The sequence below is a fragment of the Mustela lutreola genome, chromosome 6, assembly GCF_030435805.1.
Source record: "Mustela lutreola isolate mMusLut2 chromosome 6, mMusLut2.pri, whole genome shotgun sequence".
NCBI classification, from domain to species: Eukaryota; Metazoa; Chordata; class Mammalia; order Carnivora; family Mustelidae; genus Mustela; species Mustela lutreola.
The window spans coordinates 119,509,715-119,529,276 of NC_081295.1; the positions used below are offsets into that span (position 1 = coordinate 119,509,715).

At 56.3% G+C, this 19,562-nt stretch overlaps 1 protein-coding gene across 2 annotated transcripts in view; it reads left to right on the top strand.

Moving 5' to 3' along the window:
- The window catches only part of GRM4 (glutamate metabotropic receptor 4), a 116,773-nt gene that overhangs the window by 37,295 nt on the left and 59,916 nt on the right, over positions 1 to 19,562 (top strand). For both annotated transcript variants that reach the window (XM_059178602.1, XM_059178603.1), the window contains exon 3: positions 16,890 to 17,106. In XM_059178602.1, the coding sequence (XP_059034585.1) occupies positions 16,890 to 17,106 (217 nt within the window). The remainder of the gene's footprint in view (positions 1 to 16,889; positions 17,107 to 19,562) is intronic.

Below are 19,562 nucleotides of genomic sequence, written 5' to 3' on the forward strand. Positions count from 1 at the left end.
CTGTGGCAGTCCCCCAGGGGGACCAGGGAGAAGCCCATTTCTCCTTGGGTCTTTGCAGCCCATGGGGCACAGGGTCCCCTTGGAGAGGGGCCATTTCCTGTGGGCTCCACATCTCCAGCCCTTCCTGGAGGGCCTTCCCACTGTCTTCCCTATCTCCAGGTGGGCGCCTGAGGAACAGGTCCGGTGAAGGACAGATGGCCCTTGCAGCCAGGGCCAGGGAGGGGTGGAATGCCATCTTGATCTCCAGTGCCTGGGGGCTTTGGCCCCTATGCTCTCGGGCTGTCGGGGCTGCCAATCCTGTGAAGCAGAGTCAAAGGACTGAGCTAGACACTTACTCAAAGAGACACATGATATATAAAGTTAGGGTGAGGTGGGCCATTGGTAAGGGGACAAGGCATTGGGTGGGGCTGCTTGAGATGAGCTATTCAGTGACAGTGTCTTTGGCAGGTGCCCCTTGATCCGAGGTGAGGATGGAGTGGAAGAGAATGCTTTGCATCTATGTGGGGGAAGAGCCAGCTAGGCAGAGGGCTCTGCAAGTGCAAAGGCCCTGAGGCCAGAGACGCGTGGATGCTCAGGGACCATTTCAGGAGGGAAGGGAGAGGTTGGTCAGAGCTTGAGGTCAGCAAGACAGCAGGACCCACAGAGAGCTTGGGATTTCCTTCTAAGTGCGGGGGGTTTGAGGGGGTGGGTGTTGGGCTGGGGAGAGTGTTGGGGCAGAGAGGGATGTGGCCTGACTCATGTTTTAAGAGGTGGTCCTGCCTGGGGGTGTCCCCTCTGTGTCCCCTGCATGTCCATGTGGGCCCACGTGTGAACCTAGACCCACAAATGGAGGAGAACAGGCCAGATGCCCAAGCAGGGCTGCAGATGGCGGTGTAAATACAGTAGAATCGAAGAGCCCTGGGGGGGCCTTCCAGCTGGGGGCACAGGCTGGGTCTCTGTGGCTCCAGAGAGCCCCATAAAACACATGAAAGTGACAGAGAGGCAGATTTCAATTCAGAGTCCCAAAAAGCCTGGCAGGTATTGGAGCTGGGGTGGGCTTCCTTGTGAAGTGGTGAGCTGCCTATCCTAGGAGGTGAGTAAGCCCAGGTCCTTGTCAAGGGCAGTGTAGCAGGGCAGTCCCACTGTCCTCATCTAAGAGTCTGTGGTTAAAGGCTCTCTCTTCCAGGTAACATGGGTGGGTTCAAAAGAATTTACTTTGATCCCAGTGATGGGGATTCTGGCCCCTGTAGGAGGTGTTGGGAAATGCTTGGGGGACTTGAGCCGAGCTTTATGCTCTTCTGAATTTACCCTGTAGAGGCCTGCTGTCTGCTGGCATGAAGGGAGGGCCAGTGTTCCCAGCTATGAGGGTGCCCAGACCCTTCTCCAGGCTCTGCTACCCGAGGCTGCCCTCAGTGGGACCTGTGGAGGCCTGGGTTAATGTGCAGAACTTTGTCTACCCCGGAGATCCTGGGGTAGGGGCCTGAGTGGATGAGACAGGGTGGAAGGGGCCAAGATCCAGTCAGGGGTTCCCTCCAGAGAGTGGTGTCAGCTCAGATTACCAGTTGCTGGAAACTGGACACATTGGCCTGGGACAGGCAGAGCCTGTGGGCATCTCCAACCTGTCCCCTCATTGTCTGGACAGGACCCAGATGCGCTGGTGGTTCCTGCCATGGGCTCTGTCTGATGGGCCTGGGTTTTAATCAGTAGCTGAGCGATTGAGGGAGGATGACTTCTCTCCCTGTCCCCAAGTTTTGTCTACAAAATGCAGATAGTAACATCTCCATGGAAGGGTTTTGTTATGAGTAAATTAAATGAGGTAATGGTAGAAAACACTGTCTGGGGCCAGACCCCTGGAGGTGACCTCAGGATGTACCAGAGACAGAGGAGAGGGGAAGGGGCCAGTACAGGTGTCTTAAAGAGTGGGTTTGCTCAGCGGGGGGGGGGGGGGGGGGGGCAGGGCCCATGCCACTGGGGACTGCTGGGATCAGGTGTAGAGCAGGTCCTTGGTACTGGGCAGGGACGGTGCCCTGCCCCACCATGTCCGAATATCTGGTCCATTGTGGGCAGGTGGAATGTGGTCGCTGAACTGGATGGAATATCTGGAGGTTTCTGGAGAAAGTAGAGAGAAGTAGAAGGGTCTGGGGAGAGATCCACCACCATGCATACCTGGCATCCTTCTGGAGATGCTGGGGCCTTCCAGGCTGGAGGCTGGATCTCTGGGCTGAGTCGGAGGAGGAAGCCACAGCCGTTAGGAGGGTTTCAGAGGGGGATTCAATCTAATCCTTATTTCCGTGGTGGTGATGGGGGTGCGGTACAGCCCAGCTGCAAGGGGTCAAGTCCCTGCGTGGCCAGATGCCAGATGCCTATATCTTTGGGCAAGTAGTTTGGCTTTCCTGGGCCTCGGTTCCCTCACCCATGAAATGGGTGAATGCCGGTACTCTGCCTGGGGCGGGATTCTGGGGAGGAGTAAATAAATTAATGCTGCGAGCTGAGTCTGGCACACGGGAAGCACCGGTGTAGTTGTTACGACCCTTAGATGAGAATGCTGGAGCCCTGGATGGGGGAGGGTCTAGTTCCAGGCCACGCGGTGAGTCGGTGACAGCCTGGAATTCAGGTTCTTTCCATCGTGGCAAGCTCGCAGAGCTGTAGAGGGTGATGGCAGTGGAGGTGAGAGGCAGGGCTGGTCTTTTCCTGCTCTGGGCCTACTCTCTGACTGCCTCCTCACCCTGCCTGTCTCTGGGGCAGCTGGAGAACCTCTAGGCGCCTATTTATCTTGAAGGAACAGGCTTGGCTCAGAGGAGAAGCCAGCATCTGGAGAACATGTTTGCCTGTCTTCTGACTCCAGGCCTTTCTTTTAGTTTTGGTGATCTTGGAGTTTAGCGAAGGGCTCACAAAATGGGAGTGTCACAAAGAGATGCTTCGAAGGCGGAGGGCTTTTGGGAGGGCACACTTCTATCCATCTCCACAGATACTCCCTGGCCCTCTGCCCTCCTTTCTTACCTGGACTAGTGCAGGGGCACTCCTGCTGTTCTCCTCTGTCCCCATCTTGTTCCCACATCTGTTTTCTGTACAGATGCATGTCATGCTCTCTTCTTCCATCCTCTTTGTGTTCTTGCTTTTCCTTGAAACTGCCAAGGGCTCTTGGCCACAGGGCCTTTGCACTCGCTATCTTTTCTGTCCAGGATGCTCCTCCCGTCCCTCTTCACCTGGGTATTGCCTATCTATCCTTCAGGTGTCAGTTTACTGTCTATCCTCAGGAAGCCTCCTTGGGTGCCCTGACCAGATCAGGCTCTTACTCCAGGTTCTCACAGGCCCCTTGTCTCTTCTTCCCAGCATATCTCAGAGGCTGTGATTATGTCTGTGTTGGTGTGCGTATCTGGTTAGAGATCTTTTCTCCCACTGGACTCAGCTCCATGAGGACAGATATTTGCTTTTGCCCACCCTGGCGTGCCTGGTGCTTATCATGGTGCCGGACACATAGTGAGTACTCAGTAAACATATTTTGAATGAATGCATGATGGGGTGGGAAGTCCATATCCCTTCTACCTTTGCCAGGGGTCAGAAGCCCTTGTTTTGCAGGCTGATATGGGACTTTCCTCCCTGAGGAGGGACCCCTCGGGTGGGACACCACCAGGAGTATGCCACATACTCCTGATGGTGCTGAAGAAAGTTGGTGGTTCAGGGAGAGGGGTTGCTGGTGCCTGGACAGTGGTGGGGGCAGCTTGGGAGCAGAGAAGCCCTGGGAGGGTTGGTGACGCCCCCTACAGTCTGGGGCCTCAGCAGCCTTCTCACCCTGGGACCTCACTGGAGGCAGTGCTGGGTCAGAGGGGAGGCAGCAGAGAGCTGAGCTAGGCTGGCCAGCCACTGGCAGCCCACCCTGTGATCTTAGCTAAATTGTTGCCACTTGGACTCTCCACTCCTGGGTTTCATCATTTGGACCAGGCCAGTGTTTTGCAAATTCTTTCTCTAGAAGCAGATACATGTCACCAACAGAATCAGGTCGAGAAACTCATTTATGAGAATCAGGTAAAAGTGGACTGCTGCGTTAGTCATCTGCTCATTCGTCGAACATTTGTATTTACTTGCAGAATCTGCAAAATAAGGGCTTGGGTGCTAGGCACTATCCTTAGTCCTGGGGCTATTGCAGTGAGCAAGGCAGATAATAACTCCCGTCCCTGTGGGATTGACATTTTAGTGGGGAGGTAGATGATCAAGAGGACACATGAATGGAATGTATAGTATCAACAGGCAGTGACGAGGGCACAGCCAGTGCCAAGGTCCTGAGGCAGGTTCCCGCCTGGTGTGTTCGAAAGGACATCATGAGGCCCCTCAGTGGCTGGAACAGAGCAAGTGAGGGAAAGAGGGGTGGGTGGTAAGGGCAGGAGGCTAAGGGGTGGCTCGCATAGGGCCTGGTGAACTCTGGCTGAGATGGGAGCCTCTTGAAGAGAGGAGGGACATGACCTAAATTGGGTTTTACATGGGTGCCAGCTGGGGAAGGGGCAGTGGGATGGGATGGGTGGTATGGGAGATGGGGGACCGGTGAGAGGATGGTGGGATAGTCCAGGCCAGAAATGCTGGAGCTGTGCCCCAGGGTGATAGTGGCAGCGTGGCTGAGCCATGCTTGGATTCTGGTTTTAGTTTCAATGTAGAGCTACCAGTATTCACTGATAAGTCAGGGTCGTGAGAGAAAGAGGAATCAAGGACATGTCTGATCCCGTAGAGTGAGCAGCAGTTACCTGGCTAGGAAGGACTTTGGGAGGGTGTGGGGGTCCCAGTAGATGGCCAAGGGGAGCAGGCAGTGGGTGGGAGCAGGCAGTTTGGGGGTAGGTCGTCAGGCTATAGGTGGCCTGGGAATGAGTGAGTCTGGAAATGACTGAGTCCTGGGGTTGCCAGCACTCCGGACCAGCCAAGGAGGCTGAGGAGGTGCTGTCTTAGAGGAAAGAGGGCACCAGGGCAGCAAACAGGTGGCGGGGGATGGGCAGGCAAGTGGAGGGACTGCAGGTCAGATGTTGCTGGGGGGTCAAGTGCCATGAGGACTGGTTGGATGGATCAGACCAAGAGCCCCCAAACCACTGCTTGACACCCTGGCTGGGGTATCACCTGGCCTTGCCTGCTTTGTGGCGGGTCCCTTTTGCTCTGGTCTTGGCTCCCCTCCCCCACCCAGGGCTCAGGCGCCCTCCCCGTCCTCCCCTTCCCTGAGGGAGCCCCAGAGCTCCAGTGAGGCCTCCCCTCCCCCGCCAGCCTGGCTGTGATATAAATTACACGGAGTGACGGTGATGTGACTTTTATCGGCTCATGTGTTCAATAATGTTAATACATCCCATTATATCATATTATATTAATACAGAGCTGTATATTACACACGGCGCTGCACATTAACTGGCAGGAGCTCTGGGGCAGCCGCTCTGGTTAATTTCCCCTCCGCCCTGCCGCGCCCCCTCCTCTGTTGCTCAGCGTGCAAGAGCGCGGCAGCAGCAGGGGCGCAGGGCACAGGCATAGTTCCAGACCTCTCAGGGGCTCCCCATTTGCTGAGCTTGTCCCAGCCTTGCCTGTACTTCCAATGGCTTACAGTTGTGAGCAGATGTCACTCCCAGGTTGTGGAGGCCCCTTCCTCTGTCCTGACCTTGTAAGTCCAGCCTGCAGGGGTCATTAACCACGCCCTCTCTTGAACAGATGTGGAAACTGAGGCTCAGAGAGGCGAAGGCGAAGCAATGTGCAAGGGGATGTGCTGGGGAGAGACCTGGGGCACGGATTCTTTTGACTCCCCATCCTGGCTACCCCCTCCCCCACAGCGTGAGGATGGTGTGGACAAAGGGCAGCAGCCAGCAATGAAAGCAGAGGGCATGGGAGGTGTGGTGAAGGGCTGTGTGCGAGCACCAGGGGCTGGAGTCAAGATAGCCGTGGGTTCAGGTCCTGCTTTGCCACTTGCTCTAATTTTATATCCAGCACTCCGGACCAGCCAAGGAGTGTTTGTCTGGGCCTCCGTTTTCCTTTCTGAAAAACGAAGGTAATCAGTAGCGTTCGCTTCATGGGGTTATCGTGTGAGAATTAAATGAGATAATCCCTGTGAAGTGCTCCGCATGGACTAGGTGCTCATTAAGGCACAACTACCACTAACACCTGAGCATCCTCTTACCTGCTGCCCCTCCCTCCATGTCCAGTGCCTGCTCAGCAATGCGCCTTGGCCCCCTGAGGTGCTGTGACCACTCTGGGCTGGTCCTGAGCCCTCACCCCTCAGAAACTCATGTGTGGCTAGCTCCCTGGCTCGTGGGCAGTGTTATGGCACAGAGAAAGCCCAGCTTTGGCATCAGATGGGCCTGGGTGACTCTGGGTCTGCTCCCAGCCCCCTGAGCCTCCTGTAAATGGGGCTGAGGCTTCCTGTCTTGGGGCTGTGGTGAGAATCAACAAAGGGAGAGTCCGTATCAGCTAACTGCACCCAATGTACTTGCGAGACGTGTCATCATGACTCCTAGCGTCTTGGACAGCTGCTCCCTTTCTAAGATTTAACATGTGGTCCTCCCATGTGAGCCTCAAAGTGAGGCTTAACAGAGCCCAGACTCTCATTGCTGTGGCCGTTTGACAGATGAGAAGATGGAGGCCCACAGGGGAGGCGACTGGGGGTGGGCGGATGGTGTGGCAGCCTGTTTCCTCGCCTCTGATAACTTGGGCTTTGAGCCCTTCTTGGGAAAATGGGTGCAGGCGCTGAGGCCCCAGGGGCTCCACCAGACTCCTGGCCTTTCCTCTCTAGGCCTCTGGGCTCCTCCATTCCCTGGCTTCCCCCAATGTGTATTACTCTTGACAAGGTGAAGGAATTAGCATGTAAAACCTGCAAAAGTGAATGTAATTTATTGATCTACATTTTGCTTACAAAATAGGACAAGTGCTGATTTGAGGATCGTATTTGCTCTGGCCCTTGTGCCGCCCGCTCCTTGCCCCCCACCCCCACCTCCTCCAGCCTGTGCTCTTATCTGCGGTAATTTCTCCAAGCCTGCCTCTGAACGGCTCCTTTGTCAGCCCGCCCAGGCCCTCCACTCAGGGCCCTCTGTTCTTCACCAGCCTCAGTGCCTTATCGGGACCCCATTTTTTCCTGGGCTCCTGAGAAAGCACATGATGTTTAAAAGGGTGAGACAAGGGACTGAATAAAGCACTTTCTGGGGAAATGTTTGTTCAAAGGCCTGTTGCCTGCCTCTCTCTGGTTCTCTCCTGGAAAACACAATTCAGAACAGTCCTGGAAATTAATCCAAGTGTCTGCGTGCTCTCCCGATAAGAGGCCAGGTGGGCCCCAGGATGGGGAGACAGGGGTGGGTGTGGGCCAGCCCCACGTGATTGCCTTCTAGGTTGCTGCTGGGAAATCGGGGAAGTCCAGAGGGGTGGGGACAGGGCTCAGCAGGCCCCAGGAGGTGAGGGACACCCTGGCTGAATCCAGGAGGGAGGAAGGAGACCTCTGAGAACCATCTGTGTGTGCCAGACACCATCTTGGTGGGGGGGCACTTACGCCGGCAAAGGTAACATTGAGCAGTCTTCTCTGGAAGGGAAGGATGTGAGGGAGCGAGCCTCATTGCGTCTGCTGGAAGATCATTAGGGCCGAGGGAACAACCAGCACAGATGCCCCGAGGCAGGGCTCAGCAAGGAGATGGCTATAACTGGGGGCCCCCTCAACGTGAGCAAGGCCAGAATGGGAGTGGCTGGAGATGAGGTCAGAGGTAATGTGTTGGAAATGCTTTGTTAAAAGGCCAAGTGCTATTGATAATTTTGACAGACTGCCCTGAGCTGAGCTATAAGGGCCGTTTTATTAGCACCTGGCAGGGGCTCCAGTAGGGAGGCTGCTATGTGAATTTTGCATGAAGAGGGGAGCTCTGTTATTTCTCCTGTCTCCTGCTCACCTTCAACACCCCAGTCCTTCTTGCTGCAAGGTGGTATGCGTTCTCACCAGGCTGTTTCCCCCATTATGATTCCAGGAGGGAAGAGGCCACTTGTGACTGTGGGGCCGTGTCACCCCATGTGGGGTGGGAGATGGATAATGGTCCTGGCGAGGGGCCCAGTCCTGGCCAGGGGGATCCCCAGTGACCGTGGAGCTGCCCACACATCCTGGCTCTGCCTGGGCCCTCAGGAAAGGAAGCCGGGGTCAGGAGCCCACTTTCTGGCAGCCTTGGGTGGGGTTGGTGATCCTAATTAAAAGCTTGGATCCGAAAGGCTTGATGATGGAATTTCTAATTAAATCAATTTCATCTCGTCTGGGAGACAGAGGTTTGCATATGATAACCATGAAATTAATAATTATGTTTAGAAATTAGTTGTTGCTCAAAGCAGAGCCATTTACACAACCCTCTGGGGCCCCTGGCCCCCACCCCTGCCTGATCCTTTGTGTTGGAGACAGATGGGCCACTTCAGCCCAGCCTGTGGCAGCCAGGAGTGATTGGGGAGCTGAGTGCTCAGAGGAAGTAGGGCTGGCCCTCGGATTCTGTGTGTGCGCATGGCTGGGCACGTGTGTGTGTGTGTGTGAGTGTGCGTGTGTGCATGCACATTTATGTGTGGGCCTACTTTTGCAAGGTGGAGGCTGGGGTTCTATACGACAGTAACCTGCGCTCTGGAGGATGACCCCTGGGTTCAGATCCTGCCTCGGCCACTTGCTAGCCGTGTAACCTTGGACAAGTTTCCTAACCTTTCTGCACCTCAATTTTGGGAAAATGGGAAGAATAAGAGGGTCTGGTTTATATAGTTATTGTGAGATCAAAGGGGCGAAGGCATTTGTAACCACTTAGGACAGTTGCTCGTATGTAGTAAGCACCCAATAAAATGCTAGTTTTCTTTTCTTTCTTTCTTTCTTTTTTTTAAAGATCTTATTTATTTGAGAGAGAGAGAGAGAGAGAGAGAGAGCATGAGTGGGGCGAGGGGCAGAGCCACAGGGAGAAGCAGACTCTCTGCTGAGCAGGGAATCCAATGTGGGGCTCGATCCCAGGACCCCAGGATCATGACCTGAGCTGAAGGCAGATGCTTAACCAACTGAGCCACCCAGGTGCTCAGGTGCTATTTTGCTAGTTTTCATGGTGATGATGACTGTATGCTTGTATGTGTGTGAGTGTGAGTGAATGTAATTAATTTCAGCCCAAATCAGTGTGTGCTGAATGTGAACCCAGCATCTCCAGGCTAGTGAGGTAGAGATAAAGAAGACTTGTTTCCAGGCGTCCTGTAGCTGGAGCATGAGACTTCTGTTGCTCTGTTAGCATCGGTGAGGCTGTGCTGGGAACAAACCTCCTTCATGTCTCTGAGCTTCAAATACATACAGTAGATATTCATCGCCTCACATCTCTGTGTGGCTCGGCCGAGGGCTCTGCTCTCTCCCTCTGCAGGGACCCGGGCTGGTCTGGATTGTTGCAGGTCTTGGTAGCTGAGGGAATGTGTACCCTGTAGGGTCTTACGACTGCAGGGAAATGCTAAGGCTCCTTAGGAATGGCATTTTCTGTTCCGGCCTTGTTAGCCAGAACGTGTCACATGGCCACAGCCAACCACAAGGGTCCGGGAGTTGAAGTTCACCGCGGTGCCAGCAGTTCTAAGGACAACGTTAATGTGTGTGTATTTATTTATCCCTCCCACTAGAATGTCTGTTCCATGAAGGCAGGGATTTGTCTCTGCGTGTTCTCCCTTGGGGCCGCAGAGTGTGCAAGGGCTGTGTAAACCGTTATCGAGTGGGCAAATGAATAAATGAACGGATCCCTGGAGTTTCTGAGGAGTGCGGGTGGGCCGGGAGAGTGTGGGAGGGCAAGACTGGTGGCCCCAGGGGCAGCCGGGGTACAGGGACTGCAGGGGCCTTGTGGACAAATTTTGTTGTCTTTTAAGATAGCCTTTGGCTCCTGGGAAAGTCTGATGTCCCCTTCTCAGTCGCAGTGAGGAAATGTGGCAGGTCACAGTGTGAGAGGAAGGAGGTCTTCAGGCCTGGGGGTGGCAAAGCTAAGGGAAGCTGAGTGCCCCAGGTGCCGAGATGGAGACAGAGACTGGAGACCATGGGCATGGCCCCCAGCAGGGGCTGAGTGACTGACTGGACACCTGGGGCTGGGAGTCGGTGGCAGGTCTGTGTCTGCAGAGCAGGGTAATGAGATCTGATTAATGAGGGTGACACGAATTCCCAGAGGATCTGTGGGGAAGTGGCCAGTGGCCCCAGTGTGGAGGCCCTTAGTATGCGTGTGGGGAATGGCCCCCGGCTTGTGGACTGAGAGGAAGCCCTGGGCCAGTCCTATCCAGGTCTATCCTAGTCCTCCCAAAGACCACCCAGAGGCCAGCTCAGCACCATGCCCAGGGTGCCCCTCCCCACTGCCCTGACTTCCCAGGCCTTGGAAGTCTGCTTCTCTGTTCTTTGGGGGGGCATCTCCGTGGGGTATGTGTGTGTGAGGCTTTGTGGCAGTTCTAAGCAGTAGGGTCACTCTTCTACTTTTAAACCCTAGGGTCCTTGTCCGAGGTGGGCTTGGTCAGGGCTGAGGATGAAGGGGCTCTCCACACCCCTCCATGTGCTGGTCCACACCCCCATTTAAGTTTCCCCATCCCCCCCAGGCATATCCCTAGTCTCTCACTGTGAAGGCCCTGCCTAGCTGCTTTCATGCTCCCCCCTTGACCATTGTCCCCCTCTTTGCACCCCTCGTCCCACACTGCCAGCCTTTTCTGTCCCTACAGCTCCCCTGGAAAGCCCCCAGTGAATCTCTTGTTGTCCCAGATCTGGCATGTCAGCCTGAAGGCATGTCTGAGGACCCCCTTTTCTAGCCCCAACCACGCTAGTTCTCGTTGGTGACCCCGTAAGACTGTGGGCCCAGCTCTGAGAGAGACACACTCTTCCCCTGCCCCTCCCAAGGCCCCGTAGAGGGAGAAAGGGGTGGCTGGCGGCGTCTCCCGCTCCTCTGGGCACTGTGTGTCTGCCACAGAAGCCCCATGGGAGATGGTGCTTGGCTCCGGTGGGTGAGGGGGGCTGGGGCTGGGGGACTGTGTCCCTCAGCCCTGACCATGCAGGCCAGGCCTTTGCAAGCTGGCGTTCCCTCCTCTCGCTGGCTCTCTGAACTCCAGTTCCTGCTCGTGCAGCTTTCATGTACCTAAAAGCCTGGCTGCCTTTCATCTGGGAGGAAGAGAGTGGATGCTGAGAGCTGGGCAGTTGAAGCCTCGAGCAGCCGGGATCAGAAGGGCGAGGAGCAGGAAGCCAGCTCAGGGTCTGCCTGGCCGGGTGCAGGGTCTCCCCGCTTCTCTGGTGAGTGGGGCCACAGCTAGCCAGGTGGGGGTCCCAAAGTCTGCGTGGGCCTTGGCTGGGGCTGGTGGCCGGAGGTGGTGGCAGGGTCCGGCTTCAATCTGCGGCCTCCTGGCCTGGCTGGCAGGTGGAGCAGAAGGATCAGAGTCAGCTGGGAGGGTGGGCAGGGTCCCAGGCCCCATTCAGGGATGGTGAACAGAGAGGCAGAATAGTTCAGTCTCTGCCTTGTTTCTGATATCTCCTGGCTGTGATACTCAGGGGTCACTTTTCATCTCTGAGCCTCCGTTTTCTCATCTGCAAAATGGGCACAATGGTCCTAGCCTTGCCTCCCTCTCTCCTGTCAATAGCTAGTGTTTGCTGAGGGCCCACGTGTTTCAGACACTGCATGTACATGCTAGTGCAGTCTTCTTTTATTTATGTGGCAAGAAATTGAGGCCCAGAGTGGCTGCTTGCTTGCCTAAGGTGACAAGGCTGGGTCACTGCAGAGCCCCAGGCAGGTTGGCTGCAGGGTGCCCTGGGAGCTTCTGTGCTGTGCAAAGCATTAGGGAAGGGAACAGAAGGGAAGGTGCTTTTCAACACTAGAGCTCATAGCAAGAGGGTTGGTGTTACTGTGGGGGTGGCCTTGGGGTGCCCATGGTGATGGTCACGGACACCCAGCTTTGTGTCTTGGGTTGCTGTGGACCTTGTGGAGGTCAAGGTAGAGATTTGATCCCTGGCTGTTCTAAACAGCCTTGAATGAAATACTGGCTTTTGGGGAACTGGGCCGTGTGTGGCTCTGGGGTGCTGGGCAAGGTGCCTCACTGCCAGCTTGCTTCTCCTCTGCTGGGTGGTGCGGGACATGGAGCAGCCCCTCTTGGGGGGGTGGGTGGGGCTTGATTCTGCTAGTCTGGGAGCCAGTGAGCCAGAGCCTGAGCTGGGGACATCCTGGGGCCTACCAGTGATGCTATACCTAGTGGGAGATGTGGGGCTGCTGGCCAGGCCTGGGACAGCCTGAGAACACATTCAGGTTCTAAACACAGATGTGTGCACCTGGACACACAGGCATGTAACATTTACACATGCACACGTATATGCGTGGGTCTTTGCATGGGCTGTTTCATGGCTCCCTCCTTCATCGGTTTGAGGTCTTGACTCAGATGTAGCCTGGTCAGAGAGACATCCCCTGGACCCCTCTAATGGTCTCCTGCTCTGTTCTTCCTTTTTCTCCTGGACCCTTCTTCCCATCTAACAGCTCGGGATCACCTTTCCACGGCCTGCCTCTGTGGAGATTGGGAGCCCCACGAGGACAGAGTGTCTCCCTGTCCATCGCCAGCACTCAGAACTATGCCTGGCAGGCTGTCGGTACTCGGTGACTTACCGGTAGGAGGAGTAAATGAATGAATGGGCCGGGCGCTCACGCGCTGAGAGCGTGTGCTCCCACACGTGCCGCACACACGCGCCGCGCACACACACAGATGCACTTGGCATTCATCTTCATTGCTGCTCAAGCCCGGAAGCAGCTTTTGTCTTTTCCCACGTGGCATGGACCTCCTTGTCACTCCAGAAGCCTGAAAGGGAGAGAGGGGGAGATAGAGGGAGAGAGAGGGAGAGCGTGAGAGCACATGGTGGGGAGGGAGAGTGCGCACGGGGGTGGGGAGAGATTTCCTCACTTCCTCCCTCTCCCCTACCTCTGTCACTTGGGTGAAGTTCTGCTGGGTGCCAGCTCCAGACACTGTGTCTCACTCTGGGATGCCCCTTCTGGGGATGCAGTGGGTGTTTCTTTGCTTCCCCACAAGTGACATTGCCCAGTACAATTGGGGCACCTCAGAATGCCTGCTGACTTGGCAGAGAGGCCAGACTTCCTCATACCAGGATGACATGCCTTGTGCCCCTGGAGCAGCCCCACTCGGTGCTGTGGAAGGTCTGAGCAGACTCTCTGGAGCTCAGGGAGGGCTGCCTGGAGGAGGTGACATGGACTCTGTGGGCAGAGGAAGCCAGGCAGCTGGACTGAGGAGAGTAGGCCAGCTGTGGTTGGTCAGGTGCTGCTGGAATCTGGGTTCTGGCTGATGCTGTGTGGGCATTGGCATGGGTGTGGCTGTCCCCTCCTCTGTCACGCGGCTGTCGTCAGAGGAGAGAACTTCTCTGAGGAGAATGTTAATCAAGCACCCCTCCCGCTCCAGCTGGGCTGCAAAGAGATTGCTGAGGAGACCTCAGAGGCCCGTGGGGTCACTTGTCCCAGTCACCCTGTCCAGGGCATCCGAGGGTGGGCCCTGCCTCCCCTCCCCCTCCCCCTGCAGGCCTGGGTGGGGCCAGGAGGGAGGAGGGCCTTGAAGGGCCTGCTGGGCCAGCATTCCAGAAGGAGGCTCCCCATCCCTGGGAGCATGCTGGGGGAGGGGCTGGGAGGTTGGGGACAGAGGGCTAAGGGAGGTGTGGCAGGAGGGATTATAACTCACCTCTGAGCTAACCTTTCAAGGGCTTACTCACTGCCAGCAGTTCATGAAAATTCCCTCACATGACCCTCACAACTGTATGAGACAGGGATTGTGATTATTCCCATTTTGCAGCTGAGAAAACTGAGGTCTAGAGAAGAGAAGTAACTTGCTGGAGACTTCCCAGCTGATGGGTGGCTGAGCCGGGGTTTGAACCTGAGCAGTTGAACTCCCAAATCACTGCACCAGAAACAACCATTCTGGGAAGCTTGGAGGGCCCGAAGCTGAGAAGGAGCCTGCGAGGGGCCCGGGGAGGTGGTGCTGGGAGGGGATGCCGGCTTTAGGAGGTTGTCTCCTCCCTCTCTGCCGCCTCAGGGCTGGGTACCTGCATCAGGGTCTCGGAATTATTGGGGGTAGAGCAAGGGGCCCTCCTGGGCTCCTGAAAGCCAAGGCCAGGGCACCCCTGCAGACTGACCTGCTTACCCAGCAGGAACCCCATGCTTGGCCCTCCCACCCTTTGTGGGAATGGGGGCAGGCAGTGGGGGGGGGCCTGGGTCCTAATATCTGGACATCTGTGTGTCCGTGTGCCGTCCCAGTCCATGTTGAGTGCCTGAACTGGAGGAGAGGTGGGCGGTGGCTTGGAGGGAAGAATGAGGGGTGATGAGTGAGAAGTCTCCTGCACGAGGGGCCCTGAGACTTCCCTGGGCTTCCTGTCCCTTCTGTTGGATGCAGTCCCTTTTGACTCCAGCACTGTATTGGGAGAAAACATCAGAAGTAGGAGACAAGCTTTTTCTAATTAGGAAAAGTGCGAGTCCCCAGGCATGAGATGAATGCTCCTTGCTGAAGACCAGACACAGAGGGCAGCCGACAATCCAGACCTGCCGGGAAGGCAGGCTGGAAGGGCCGGTCCTGGCCCCACCCTCTGCACCACCTGCTCTCTCTCCAGCTCCAAATCCGGGGCTCTTCTGTTCAGAGGCATGCCCCGGGGGTGCTGTCAATTTTGTTTAGTTTTATTGTTTAAAATGTGTTAAATCCGGACCTTTTAGGCGTTTGCGAAACAAAGGGAGTAGTGAGCCCCCAAGTACACGGGACTCAGAGCTGTCCCCGCTCCTGGCCATCATCATTTCCTCTGTGCCCTCCTGCTGTGATGCGTTTGAAGCGAACCCAGACCTCATCATAGCACCACCCCACTCCGTGTTTCAGTACCGATCCAAAGCAGCAGGTCTCCACTGAGGATGGTTCTGCACCCTGCGGGGTCCTTGGCAATGTCTGGAGACATTTTTGGTTGTCGTGACTGGGGGAGGAGTGTGCTCTTGGCATCTAGTGGGTAGGGGAATGGGGTGCTGCTAAGCATCCTTCAGTGCCCAGAACAGAATCAGACCCCCAAAGCGTTAATAGTGCCCAGGCAGAGAGATGTTGCTCTGAATGACAGACCCGTAAACACCAACCAACCCCTACAACCCTAATACCCCTTGGCAGACCCTGGAAATAGCGATTCTCCTGAAATTAACCCAAAGCTGTTCTAGAGGGCGCTGTGTTCATGCTCAGTGCTCTCCATGGCAGAGGGCTGGCTGGTTTTGGGGGGCCATTGATGCAGGTAGGAGGGGGTACGGAAGCAGGTGCTCGGAAAGACTATAGTGTGATTTGTTTCCTGAGCAGGTGGTATGTTTGCCTGACTCTGCATGCAAGAACACACAAAGAGTGTCAGGGGACGCGTCTCCCTGTTCCTGCCTCCTAGCCACCTGGTTCCCTTTCCAGAGGCTGTTCCGTTTCAGAGGGTGGGGGAAACCCGTCCCGTCTCCTCCCACAATAGACTTTGTTTCTGCTGTGGGTCTTGGAGAACTGTCTAGAGCCAGGCATGGAAACCTCCAGGATCTTTTTCACGGCTGAATAGTATTCCTTGAGGGGCTGTGGTTTCTTTTACCGGATTATTTCCAAAAGTTTGCTCTTACAGACAGTGCCACGGTGATTATATGCCAACTTAGAAGGACCACGAGAGTTACGATGAGAGGGTTTGGGGGTTCCCTGCAGTTGCTCAGCCAATCCGGACAAGCCATCATCTGTTTTCCCCCATCCTTCCCTTTCTCCTGAGTAAGTTCAGTGAGGGGAAGCAGTGAGGGGCCTACTGGGGCCCACTTTAGGAGGCATCATGGGGGGACCAAGTTCATGGGCATCTTTGGTGGAAGGTGGACCCTTGCTGTCCCTGGGAATGGGGCCAGGTGGGCAACCACTTGTTCAGGGTGCACCCCAAATCCTGTTCCCCCCCAAACATTTCCCACCCTCAGTGGTCACAGACTGGCCAGGAGGTTTTTGTCCTTCAGTTGGATGTTGGCCACAGGAAGAAGGACAGCTTAAGGGCTCTGCATCTCACTTTTGCATGGAGAGGGCCCAGGGGACGTCTGTGGGGGCACAAAGGTGCTCCGTGGCTGGGAGAGCCAGGCCTGAGGGACAGAGGGCCTGGAGTCTTCCATGGAGGCCTGTCTGGGCCCTGGGTCCCAGGCTCAGGAGAGAGGGACTTCCCAGGGGCCCTGCCTGCTCTGTCCTCCTGTGATTCCATCCTCTGGGTGGCCAGGGCCATGGGATAATGGCGGGGACCTGGTCTCCTGAGCTGGGCAGGACGATGGAGCTGTGGGGACAGGGTCTGCTAGGTGGTGACATGAGGGGCTCCCTGGGAGAGGGTGATGGGCCGAATGACCTCTCAGTGCCCCTCTTGACACCCTCATCCCCACCCCAGCCCTGGGATAAATTATGTTGTCCACCTAGGGATTTTCCCTTGCTGGGATCTTCTAGCTCTTTGTGTGAATGGAGGTACCCAGAGGCTCTGGTGTGTGTGTGTGTGTGTGTTTTGGGGACCACCAGCCACAGGATCCAGGTGAAGCTGGTTGGGATATTTTTCTGAAAGAGGAGGGCTTGAAGGCTGATGCGTCAGTCACTTCTCATCCTGATGCCAGTCTTATTCTGGGTGGGGATGGGGAGGACAGGGGGAGGCTGGGCGGTGGGGGGAGCTGAGAGGAGGTGGGAGGCCTTGGGACTCTGAGCTGCAGCCAGGGGAGGGCCACCTAGCCAGGTGCTTACACTCTCTGGGCCTCAGTTTCTTCCCCTGTCAGGTGGGCTAGGACCCACCCAGCCCACACCCCAGGGTCTCCCCTAGGATAAGAAGGGCTGGGGCAGTCCCGAGGCTGTGGGGATGGGAAGGAGATTGGTGCGCAGTGGTGTGGTGTTGGCTGAGCACAGTGGGGGTACCAGCCGCCCCCATCAGCGGCCCCTCTCGCCCCCAGATCCCCCAGATCAGCTACGCCTCCACAGCCCCCGACCTGAGTGACAACAGCCGCTACGACTTCTTCTCCCGCGTGGTGCCCTCGGACACGTACCAGGCCCAGGCCATGGTGGACATCGTCCGCGCCCTCAAGTGGAACTACGTGTCCACGCTGGCCTCGGAGGGCAGCTATGGCGAGAGCGGCGTGGAGGCCTTCATCCAGAAGTCCCGGGAGGATGGTGAGTCATGCTTGGGAATGGGGGATGGCAGGGCACAGTGGCCCAGTGCTGCCTGAGAGGTCCTCTGCGTCCTGCCATGGGCTTTGTCTGCCCTGGGCCATTCCCCTCATGGACCTCAGCCTGTCTCCTGGGCCCTGGGGAGCCGTCTGTGGTCTTGCCAGCCGGCTAGGGAACCCCTAGGGCTAGGGTATTGGATGAGGGATTATTGATTTTCCTGGCGTGGGATCCAGCGGAAAGGCTGCTGTTCTTAGGCAGAGGGAGGATGGGATGGGCGGAGGTGGCCTTGTTTAGGGAGGGTCTCAGGGACCCAGGAGATGGGGGCTCAGCTAGCAGGTTCTTGGAGCCAGGGTTGTATGAGGGGTGGAGCTGTGTGTGGGAGTGAGAGACTGGGGCGGGCTGGGCTGTGCTGTTTCCTTGTGGCATCGGGGAATCGGTGTCGGTACATGGGATGCGAGAAGCTGGGACACAGGCTCTTGCCACAGACTACCTTTCCCCCTTAAGCTCCCTGCATTCCCTTAATTGTCCTCAAAATCTCCAGGGATAAAGCTTTTAGATAACAGCAAGCAAGAGGCTGGCAAAACATGGGTTAAACCTTTGGGCATCCTGAAGCCTGGCCCCCTGAGAGGGTCAGTTCTGTGGCCTGTCTATGCTGAGGAGGGCGGCCTGCAGGGACCCTGGCCGTGGGTGTCCAGTGCAGCCCACGGCCAGCCCAGTCAGGCCCTGGTTATGGGGCTCTACCTGGGTCCGGTTGCACCTTGCCAAGCAGGCCAGCTCCTTGAGGGTGGAGTGTTGAGTTGGGGGAAGCAGATAGCCTCTTCCCCTCCTGACAGGCCCAACTCCTGGCAGAGGGGCCCAGGCCTCTCCCAAGGCTCAGTCTCTAAAGAGCTCACTGTGGCACCCTCGACCTTGGAGGACGGCATCTGTATATTTATACCCGCAGAACCTCGGGACTCTAATTGCTTTTCCTAAGGACCACAGAGCATCCAGAGCCTGGCGTTGGTAACACCCTGTGGGCATAATCCTGCTATAAATCTCAGATAAGCCCCTTTAATTGTAGAGCTAGAGCAGCTCAGGGGCCAGCACCTTGGTGGAGAGGACGGAAGTGGGGTGGTGCTGACCAGTGGCTGGGCTCCAGGCCACTCCCCATGTCGGCAGCTGGCCAGGCAGAGGGGAGCGTGGGCCGTGCTGCAGCTTCCTGGGGTCCCCTGGCGGTGTCAGACCCCCAGGGATGCAGCCACCTCCCGCTGGCTGCCCACATGTCCTTTACTGCTCTGACAGGGCATGGGGACCTCTTTCTGGGCTGGCCCCACCCACCCTGCCCTGCTGGTACCCATCCTCCATGGCTGGCATCCTTTCCCAAACAAGTCCACTGCCTTTCGGTTTCAGGTGCAATCTTTACGGGATTTGTGGACAAAGGTGCTAAAGGGAGGGACAGAAAGTCTAGAATTGTAGTGTTCAGTGGTATTCAGTCCCAGCCACAAGGGACCTAGAAGCCCCTCCCAGTGCTTATGTAGCTCTCCCTAGGTGCCTCATACCGACTGAGCGCACATTTGACACTTGTCCTGGGTAACCCTCCCTACCCAGTGAGGTAGACTTCCCCGTTTTACAGGGGAAGAAGCTGAGGCACTGAGAGGACAATAATAACCAGCCCCAGGTCATATAAGTAAAGAGGTAGAGAAGGGATTTGAACCCAGGCTGTCTGGCTTGAGGACTAGAGGTCTTAACAGCTTTTATAGTCATCAGTCCATCTTCTGCCCCCATTTCCCACAGATGGGGGTATGACAGACAGACAGACACACACACACACATAGCCTGGAGGGACACCTGCTGATGTGTTAAGAGCAGGAGAGGTATGGGATTGGGGTGAGGTCTAGGTATTGCATTTTAAAAAATTTTAATTTGTTATAGAGAGGGCGGGGCATAAGTTGGGGGAGGAGCAGAGGCAGAGGAAGAGGGAGAAGCAGGCTCCCCACAGAGCAGGTTGCCTGACACGGGGCTTGATCCCAGGACCCTAGGATCATGACCTGAGCTGAAGGCAGATGCTTAGCCACCCGGGCATCCCTAGGTACTGCATTTTGGCCAAAACCCAGACTATTGTTTGAATTTTCTACAAGCATCTAGAAGGTATTTGGTGGTCAGAAAATATATCGTCTACTAAAGACTTTTAAAAAGGAATTCTAGAAAAAGAAAACTAGCTTTGCTGCCAGGGTCCGTGGCTCAGGGACACCCTTGGCCTGGCACCGGTGTCCCTCCCAGTGCCCCCTGCCCGCTGCGCCCCATCCCATTGCCCAGGGCCTAACCTCCCACGTCTTTAGAACCTCCTCCTGGCTCCCCTCGCAGCCCTAAGACCCTGGCTGGGCCTGCCCTCGTGTAAGGGTCACTAGTCCCTACCCCACCTGCTAAATGAAATTTGATTTGGAGGAACGTCTTTACGTGGGTGAAAAGAAAAGGAGAGA